General features: G+C 47.0%; 1 protein-coding gene across 1 annotated transcript; it reads left to right on the top strand.

The window, feature by feature from the left end:
- Nucleotides 1–5,563: 5,563 nt before the first annotated feature.
- Nucleotides 5,564–6,607, top strand: LOC132224327 (melanoma-associated antigen B3-like). The gene has a single exon (XM_059679453.1). The coding sequence runs from the start codon at nt 5,564–5,566 to the stop codon at nt 6,605–6,607; it is 1,044 nt and encodes a 347-aa protein (XP_059535436.1).
- The last annotated feature ends 3,725 nt before the right edge of the window (nt 6,608–10,332 follow it).

Genomic DNA, 10,332 nt, shown 5'->3' with positions numbered 1-10,332 from the left:
ACTCCAAAGACTTAAAGATAAATCATGCAACCATAAAAATTCTAGAAGAAACCAAAATCTCAGACATCTCACTTAGCATATGTTTGACGATAAATCACACAGGGCAAGGGAAACAAAGGAGAAAATAAACAAATGAGACTACATAAAAATAAAAAAAACTTCTGTACAGCAAAAGAAACCATCAACAAAATTAAAAGGGAACTGACTGTATAGGAGAACATATTTGGCAATGATACATCTGATAAAGTGTTAATATCCAAAATATTTAAGGAACTCATACAATTTAACAAAAGGAAGACAAACAATCCAATTAAAAAATGGGCAAAGGACCTAAATAGACACTTCTCCAAAAAGGACATGCAGATTACAAGAAACACTTGAAAAAATGCTCAGTCACTAATCATTACAGAGATGCAAATTAAAACCACAATGAGGTTCCACCTGCCAGAATGGGTACCATAAAAAAATTTACCAAAGGACAAGTCTTGGTGAGATTGTGGAGAAAAGGGAACACCAGTGAATTGCTAGTGGGATTGCAGACTAGTGAAGCCACTATGGAAAACAGTGTAGAGTTTCCTCAAAAAATTAAAAATGGAACTGCCATTTGTCTCAGTGATCACACTTATAGGGAATAAACCCTAGGAATCTTGAAATACAAATAAAAAAGAATATATACAACCCTATGTTCATAGCAGCACAATTTACAATAGCAAAGATCTGGAAACACATTGCCCATCAATAGATGAGTGGATGAAAAAAACAGTGATACATTTATACCATGGAGTACTATGCAGCTGTAAAATATAAGCCTCTCTTGCCCTTTGAGACATCATGAAGAAACCTAGAGAGTATTAGCCTAAGTGAAGTAAGCCAGTCACAGAAAGACACGTATCACATGATAACACTCATACGCAGAATGTAATGAGCAAAATAAAATAACAAACAAAATAGATCCAAAAACATAGAAACATGGAACAGACTGAGGAATCTCAGAGGGAAGCCACCCTCTGAGTGGGTGGGAAGAGATCAACCAAAGAACTTATATACATAATAGAGGCCTGCTGCACAAAATTCATGCATGGGGGGGGGGTCCCTCAGCCCGGCCTGGCAATGCCGCCAGTGTCCCACACCAAGCCTCTGGCCAGAGGCCCCTCCCTCCTTGTAGCCAGGGTGCAATATGCTGGGCCCCCAGCCCCTCCCTCCACATGGCCCGGGCATGGGACACTGGGCTCACATCACCGGGAGCAACCTTGAGCCCAACATTCTATGCCCGGCATCTGGCCAAAGGCCCCTCCCTCCATGCGGCCAGGGTGTGGGATGCTGGCCCCCAACCCCTCCATCTGTGAGGCTGAGGCATGGGATGCTGGGCCCCTGGACCCTCCCTCCACATGGATGGGGTGCGGGATGCTGGGACCCCAGCCCCGCCCTTTGCATGGCTGGGGCATGGGACACTGGGCTTGCATCACCAGGGGTGACCACGAGCCCAGCGTCCTGCACCCCAGCCTCTGACCAGAGTCCCCTCCCTTCGTGTGGCTGGGGTGTGGGATGTTGGGTTCACATCGCCAGGGCGATGTCACCAGCGTCCCCCCAGCCCCCCCCCCACCCTCCCTCGCTATGGGCACCAACATCTTTGTCACAGAGTGATGGTTAATTTGCATATTACTCTTTTATTAGATAGGATATATATATAACCCATGGACACAGACAATAGTGTAGTGAAGGCCAAGGGGGTGGGGCATAGTAGAGAGGGTCAGTGGGGGAAAAGTGGACACAATAAAGATAAATATAAAACAAATAAAATATTCTCAGATACTATCAATAATAATTTATATTTAAAAAATAAATTAAGAAGAGAGTAAAGGGAAGTCTGGGCATTATAAGCATGTTCATCTGGGCAGTGTCATCAGGAAACTGGAAGTTTCACACTCCCAAGGAACCACTGGTCCATTCCCTGAAAAGCAATGAGGAAATGGATCAAACAAAGAGGAAGATGGGTGCATGTTCAATGAAGTCATGAACATGTAGCAATGGTACTTTTCTGTCAGTCTAGCATTTCACAGGAGAGACTGGAGTCAAGAGGAGGATTCTGATGAATGAGGACTGGAGACAAACACCACATAATAACTGGAGTCACAGAGAAACTGACTTGTATTTCCTGTCAGACCCAAAAAGCCATGGAAAGGCTGTCAGATTGAGAATCCACTCACTAATTTTCAGGGTTCTCAGGGACATGAGAGCTTTGGTGTACATGGGTGATGTTAAGGTGAAAGAAAGATGAGCTCCAGGGGCCTTCCAGGAGTCAAGGGAAGGATCCTGAGTGAGCACTAAGGGCACACCCTTACCCTGAACAGACAGGCCCCACGGAGACTGAATCCTGATGTCACCCCTGGTTGAGCTCTAGCAAGGAGAGCCTCATGTTCATTCCCTGACTGTTCCTCTCTGGCACCTCAGGAGGTGAGAGCATTGACCTACAGCTATGAGACCTAGATGAGCACAGGGTGGCAATCTAGGCCCTGCCAGGAAACAAGGACAGAACCATGAATTATAGCTCTGTGGAACATAGACACTAGAGACATGAGGTGGTACAGAGACTGCCCAAGCCATTATCCCTGAGATTCCTTAGGCAGGGCACTTAGACTAACTCTGTAAGGGAGGGTGTCAGAGATGTGAGGGCTTTGCTCTGACTGCAGGGTCCCCAAATAAGGAAAGGAAGGAGTTCCAAGAAGTCAAGGTGAGAACACTGAGTGAGAATGTTGGGAATCCATTCCTCTCAGAACAATGAGGACCCCACCCTTGTTGCTGCCATGGGATACTGGGCACTGTTGGCATGATGTGATGATGTAATCACTGCCTCTAATGGTGTCACAATGGGGGAAGGACTTGGTCTAAGGGGTATGACCTGAGGCCAGTAGTGGGAGGATTTCTGGGCTTTCCAGAGGCCAAGGTGAGTACTACAAGGATCAAGTTAACCACACACCCCACAAAAGTGAGTACACCATGAAAGTAATTCCTTACTTGGCCTTGGGAACCAGGGACAGGAATTATCAGGGAGGAGATCCTCACATTCCCCTCTGGCCTCTGGGTAGTCATGGCCTTAATATGAGGGCTATGCCCAATGGTCATGGAGGAATCATAGAATATTAGAGGCCTGGTACACAAAATTCATGTACTGGGGCGGTGGGGGGGTGTCCTTCAGCCCAGCATGCACCCTCTCCAATCTAGGACCCCTCAGGGGATGTGTGACTGCCCGTTTAGGCCTGAACCCACAATCCAGGACTGCTGGCTCCCAACTGCTCACCTGCCTGCCAGCCTGATAACCCCCTAACCACTCTCCTGCCAGCCTGATCAATGCCTAACTGCTCCCCTGCTGGCCAGATCACCTCCAATGACCCTCCCCTGCCAGCCAACTTGTGGCTGTGGGCACTGCCATCTTTGAGGGTGTGGCAGTCAATTAGTATATTCCCTCCTTATTGGCTATGGGCACTGTCATCTTTGAGGGCAGGGCAGTCAATTAGCATATTCCCTCCTTATTTACTGTGGGTGCCACCATCTATGAGATGGCCTGAGGGTCTATTAGCATATTCCCTCTTTATTAGATAGGACTAGAGGCCCGGTGCAAAAAATTCATGCATGAGGTGTGTGTGTGTGTGTGTGTGTGTGTGTGTGTGTGTGTGTGTGTCCCTGAGCCAAGCCTGCACCCTCTCCAATCTGGGACTCCTCGAGGAATGTCCAACTGCCCATTTAGGCCCAAACCCACAATCCAGGACTGCTGGCTCCCAAACACTTGCATGCCTTCCTGCCTGCCTGATTGCCCCTAACCGCTTCTGCCTACCACCCTGATCACCCCTGAACCACTCCCCTGCCAGTGTGATCGATGCCTAACTGCTCTCCTGTAGGCCCAATTGCCCCTATTTGCTCTCCCCTGCAGGCCTGGTCCCCCCCAACTTCCCTCCCCTGCCAGCCTGGTACCCCCCAACTGCCTCCCCTGCAGGCCTGGGTCACCCACAACCTTCCTCCCTTGCAGGTCTGGTCCCCCCAACTGCCCTCCCCTGCTGGCCTGGTTAACCCAACTGCCCTCTCTTGCTGGCCTGGTCTCCCCAACTTCCCTCCCCTGCCAGCCTGGTCACCCCAACTGCCCTCCCCTGTTGGCCTGGTCCCCCCAACTGCCCTCCCCTGCTGGCCTGGTTACCCCAACTGCCCTCTCTTGCTGGCCTGGTCACCCCAACTGCCCTCCCCTGTTGGCCTGGTCTCCCCAACTGCCCTCCCCTGCAGGCCTGACTCCCCTCAACTGCCCTCCCCTACTGGCCTGGTCACCCCAACTGCCCTCCCCTACTGGCCTGGTCCCCCCTAACTGCCCTCCCCTGCTGGCCTGGTCCCCCCTAAGTGACCTCCCCTGCAGGCCTGGTCACTCCAACTGCCCTCCCCTGCAGGCCTGGTCCCCCCTAAGTTCCCTCCCCTGCAGGCCTAATCACCTCTAACTGTCCTACCCTGCAGGCCTGGTCCCCCCTAAGTGTCCTCCCTTGCAGGACTGGTCACCTCTAACTGCCCTCCCCTGCAGGCCTGGTCCCCCCCAAACTGCCCTCCCCTGCAGGCTAGTTCCCCCAACTTCCCTCCCCTACAGGCCATCTTGTGGTGACTGTCTTGTGTCCACATGGGGGCGGCCATCTTTGACAACATGTGAGTGGCCATCTTTTGTGTTGGAGTGATAGTCAATTTGCATATGGGTCATGACTAATTAGCATAGCAGGGCTAATTAGCATATCCCTCTCAATATTGTGTTAGAGTGATGGTTAATTTGCATACTTGTGACTAATTAACATATCTGGGATAATTAGCATATCATTCTCTTATTATATAAGATGAGAATAGTGGGTCAAAGCAAGGGCAGAGGGTACATTCACTCTAAATAGAAGGGAAAAAAGGCATCGGACCCCACTCCACTATCCGCACTTGAAAACCCCAGAGGTGGTATCAGGCTGAAGCTCTCTCAACACTTATTTTTATGTGGTCCATGGGAAGTGATATCCTTAGTTTGAAGGTGTAGCCACTATTCAACTAAAGGGTTGGGGCCACAAGGCCTGATATGAAGCCAAATGAGGACCCTTAGTGATGACTGAGGACCCCAAAGACCCAGGACAGAAAATGCACCACTAAGAAGTAAACACTGGGAATACATGGATAGGCTTAATGAGTTGAGGGACTTCTTCACTTCATTCTTCTTTGTCCCATGGCATCCCACTAGTTGAATGATGTCCTTGAATATGAAATAACAGACTCCTCAAACTCCAAGACTACCAGCCCCTACTGTTACCTCAGTGTGCTTGAGGTAGGACTGGCAGGATGCAGCCTAAAGTTTACCCAAAGCTCAAGATGATTAGATCTGGAACCCTGAGGGTTTTTAGATAGGTGCCCTTGGGGAGAACTGCAAATACAGACTTCCTTACAATCAAGGTGCTATTCCTATGCCAAAGGTGCTCATACACTCTTGACCTTCATCCACCAGGGACTCTCATTACCTATCCTTCTAATACCCTCCTGACCAATTTCTCTGACCATAGTCAGCATGCCTCGGAGGCACAAGAGTAAGAACTGCAAAAAGCAGAATCAACAAGCTTCCCAAGATGGAGATGATAGCTGCAAGATGTTGCAGGCAGCTGCCACAACAGAAAAACCTCCCTCCTTCTCATCTTCTGGTGTGAAGAGTAATCCCAAGAGCTCATCAGCTAGTGATCCAACTCATACTTCCCAGGCATCTTGCAGAGTTCCAACTACCTCTATTACCTCTTCAGATGCTTTACACACAAAATCTGCGAAGAGTCAAGATGAGGAGCATTCATATTCCTCTGAGGTCCTATCTCTAGAGAACACATGCCGTGATCGTGATCCTCTGATTGTGGAGGTGAAGATGTTGCAGAAGTTTGTTTTGTACAAGTATAGAGTGAAGCAGCTCATTCTTCAGGAAGACATGGTAAATATTATTGACCGAAAGTACCGTCGCCAATTTCCAGAGATTTTCAAGAGAGCCTGTGCGAGTCTTGAGGAACTCTTTGCAGTTGAGCTGAAGGTAGCGGACACAATCAAACCGGCCTATGAACTTGTCAGCAAACTGAAACTCCCCAATAAGGGGAGGGTGCGTCCTGGCAGGGGGTTACCCAAGACTGGTCTCCTGATGAATGTCCTGGGTGTGGTCTTCATAAATGGCAACTGTGCCAGTGAGGAAGAGGTCTGGGACTTCCTGAATTCCATGCGAGTGTTCTCTGGGAGGAGACACTACATGTATGGGGAACCTAGGAAGCTTATCACCAAAGATCTAGTGAAGCTAGAGTACCTGGAGTACCGCCAGGTGCCCAACACTGATCCTCCATCCTACGAGTTCCTCTGGGGCCCCAGAGCTTACACAGAAACAACCAAGATGAAGGTCCTGGAATTTTGGGCCAAGCTCAATGAAAAGGATCCAACTGACTTCCCATTACAATATGATGAAGCTCTGAGAGAGGAGTTAGAAAGAGTGAAAGCCAAATGGGCAGCCAGGAATGGCACTGGTACCAAGTGCCGGAAATGTTCCATGGCTTGCTCCACCAGTGTCTCCACAGCTAGTAAAATATGAGGATTAACTTTGTCATGAACAAAATATATGACATCATGATAGAATCTTGCATGCACATGGGAAAGAATCCCACAGTAAATTTGTTGGAATAATAGAAAAAAATAAAATATCATCCACCTTGATTCTCCTTTCTTCTTTCCATCTTTTCTTTTGTAAAATTGTTTTATACCTCTGTATGCTTAGCTTATTAAAGGATGCAGGTTATAGTAAATCTTAGCCCGTTAGATCTCTTTCACACATAATTGCCTATTCCCCAAATTTAATTGAACATATGCCTTTAGGAACACCCTGTGTTAGTACTTGGGATGCTAAGATAAAGACCCAGCCTCCCTTCATAGAACTTTGCTAGCAGGAGCTTCAATCACATAAGGAGGATGTTGAGATACTCTCTATGCCTTCTAGGAAAATTAAGAAGGGTGGGTGATTTGGGAGGTGTTCCAGGTGAAAGCAGTAAGTGTAAATTTTCTGAGACAAGGCAGTTTACATTTGGGGACACTACAAGTCATTCTGGGAGGCGTCACTTTCAGTTGTCCTACATGGTGGAGTAGATGAGGCTGTGGGACTGGTGAGCAGAAGCCAGACACTCAGATGAGATGTCTGAGTTGAGAGAGAAAATATTTGCATAGAAAACAGCACTGTGGTGAAAGGTCCAAAATGAAGACCCAATAATATGTGCTGCCATGACCTGCCCTGAAACCAGCAGAGACTCAAATGGGCTATCTACAAGTTCCCCTCCATATTCTTCACTTGCAGATAAACTCCCTACCAAAATCCATCTTTTAGAAGGGGACAAGGGCCAGATATTATTTATTCCTAAGTAGTTGGGTTCACTTCTACCGTCCCGTGGACTTTGTAAACCATCTGATTACATGCTGCAGTAGAAGTACGGATCACCGCATCCTCTTGATACGCCGCAGCCTGCCTCCCCAAGAACTTTCTCATTCACTTTTCCTGAATGTAACCCCCCTCCTGCCACCATGGGGCATGTGGTGTCCCTCTCCCCCATCTTGTGAGCTTGCATCATTAAGAAATCACATCTCTACAGGGCCCAGTGTTGTGGTTTTGGACACACATCACCATAGAGCAGAAATCCCATCCTCATCTCATGGGATAAAGAGGGGGCCAGTGGCCATGCTCTTAGGAATTAATTTGATTAGGCAGATAATCCATAAATACAATCTCTTTTTAGGACAGAGTATTAGTTATCTTAGGCTGCCCTAACTATATGACACAGAGTGGATGGCTTTAACCACTGACATTGATTTTCTCACAGTTCTGGAGGTTGAAATTCCAATGTCAAGGTAAGAGCAGGTTTGGTTTGCTCTGAGCCCTCTCTCCTTGGTTGCAAATGGCTACCCCCTTCTTATGGCTGTCCCTTGTGTGGGCACATACCTGCTGTCTCCTTGGGTGATCTAAACTCTTATAAGAACCCCACTAAGTTTGGATTATGGCCTATCCTAATGGTCTCATTTTAAATTAACGATCACTTTAAAGACATTATCTCCAAAAACAGTCATATTCTGTCGTCCTGGGAGTTATGACCTCTACATGAATTTTAGGGCACACAATTCAGCCATCAGTCTCTGCTATTATCTCTCTGCTAGAAAGTATAGTAAACAAAGGGGTATTCTATGCACACTCTCTCCAGGGAGTTTCTGACAATAATGGTATACTCCCTTGAGGTGAGATGTACAGGGAGCCACCATGTTGACACTTTTTGCATTGAACTGGTAGATTCAGATTCTATTGCATTATAAGGGAATTTAACTAGAGTATCTTAAGTAAAATTAGGTGAAGTGTAAGAAAGGGTTAGGATTTTGGTGGGAAAAAATAGAGTAAGTTTGGATGGAAGAACATCTGGATATGTCTGAAAGAGCTGGTCCTTGGCAAAATACAAAAACAAACCAAAAACCAAAAAACAAACAAACAAACAAAAAAACACTAAGAATCAGCGTTTGCCTTTGAGTAAAAGCAGAATTGTCAGTATATAATCACTTAGTAATAAATGATTGCTAAGTCAGTTTTGTTTGAACAAATATTATATATTTAACCCTTTTCCTGGAATCAAATGTAATTAATTTTTCAATTGATTTCATTGAATTCCACAAAGATAAGAAAGGTGCTTCATTGGTTAGTTCAATCTTCAGTAATTTCACTTTAACAGGTGAAATTTTTAACAGAATTCACATACATTATCAGAAGTCAGTGCTATAATTTCTGTGCAAATATTTGTCAAACTCAGTTTAAATTTGTTTTTGATTATTTGAATAAAATATTCATGTGTAAGAGCTGTAACTAAATAATGGGCAACTGTTTTTTTTAATTCTTTAGAACATTGAAGTCATCAATGCTGTTGAATCAAATTTTGTGACACACAAAAAAACAAACAATTGCTCAAAGAAGGAAAAATTGCTCAGAGACTGTCCAATTTGTTAAAGATGACCCAACAAAAATTTGTCTACCATACATTTTTTATCTCCACATGAATTGCCTTCATCTCTTTTGAACTACCAAACCACATCTCACCCCTTATTCTTAGCATATAAACCTAACTTCCCAATTATCCTCTGGTCTCATATTCTTGTGGAACCCCTGTACCTACATGCATGATTAAATTTGGTTATTTTCAACTGTTAATTTGCCTTAATTTTCCCCCTCCCCCACAGTACCATTGGTATAGTATTGATTATCTACACTAATAAAAGAGAAAAATGGTAATTGGCGTACGGCGCTACCCTTTTCATTGGCTAATCAGGGCTATATGCAAATTCACTGCCAACTAAGATTGGCAGTTAACTGCCAGCTAAGATTGGCAGTTAAAAGCCAACAAGATGGCGGTGAATTTGCATATGTAGGCACAATGCAGGGAGGCGAAAGGGAAAGCAGGAAGAAGCCCCCTGCCACTGACTGTGATCAGAAACCCAGGGGGGAGCTAAGAGCTGGGGGGCAGGGCAAAGGCGGCCCTGGGGCCATGATCAGAGAATCAGGAGCCTTTTCCGCACTGGCCAGTGATAGCAGTAAGTAGGGGTGGAGCCAGCGATGGGAGCTGGGCACGGTCGAAGCTGGCAGTCCCGGGAGCTAGGGGTCCCTTGCCTGGGCCTAAAGCGGAGCCCACGATTGCGGGGCTGCTGCAGCTGCGGGTCCCCGCTGCCTGGGCCGGACGCCTAGGCCAGAGACATTAGGCCTGGGCAGGGGCGGAGCCTGCAACCGCGGGGAGCTGGGGGTCCCCTGTCCAGGCCTGACACCTCTGCCGGAGGCCTCAGGCCTGGTCAAGGGGCCGATCCGGTGATTGGTGATCGGAGGTTGATGAGGGTCAACTCCTCTGGCTGAGGCATCAGGCCTGGGAGGGGGGCTGAGCCGGGGATTGGGGGGATATGATGGTCCCCTTGCCCAGGCCTGAAGCCTGGGTCAGAGGCGTCAGGCTTGGGTGTGGGGTGGAGCAAGCGATCAGAGGGAGATGGGAGTCCCCTGCCCAGGCATGATTCCTGGGCCAGAGGCCTCAGGCCTGGGCGGGGGCCAGAGCCAGTGATCGGATGTATTTAATAAACAAATAAACAGACAAATACAACACTTACTCTTTGTCAGATACATTCCTGGGTATTGTTTTAACTTAATCACCATAGCAACTCTATGAGGTCAGAACAGATATTGTGGAGAAAAATGTCACATGCCCTGGAAAGCATCGTGGTTAAAAAAAAAAAAAGAAGAAGAAGAAGAAAAATGTC

Source organism: Myotis daubentonii, chromosome X (genome assembly GCF_963259705.1).
Source record: "Myotis daubentonii chromosome X, mMyoDau2.1, whole genome shotgun sequence".
NCBI classification, from domain to species: Eukaryota; Metazoa; Chordata; class Mammalia; order Chiroptera; family Vespertilionidae; genus Myotis; species Myotis daubentonii.
This window is presented reverse-complemented; position numbering and strand designations above follow the sequence as displayed.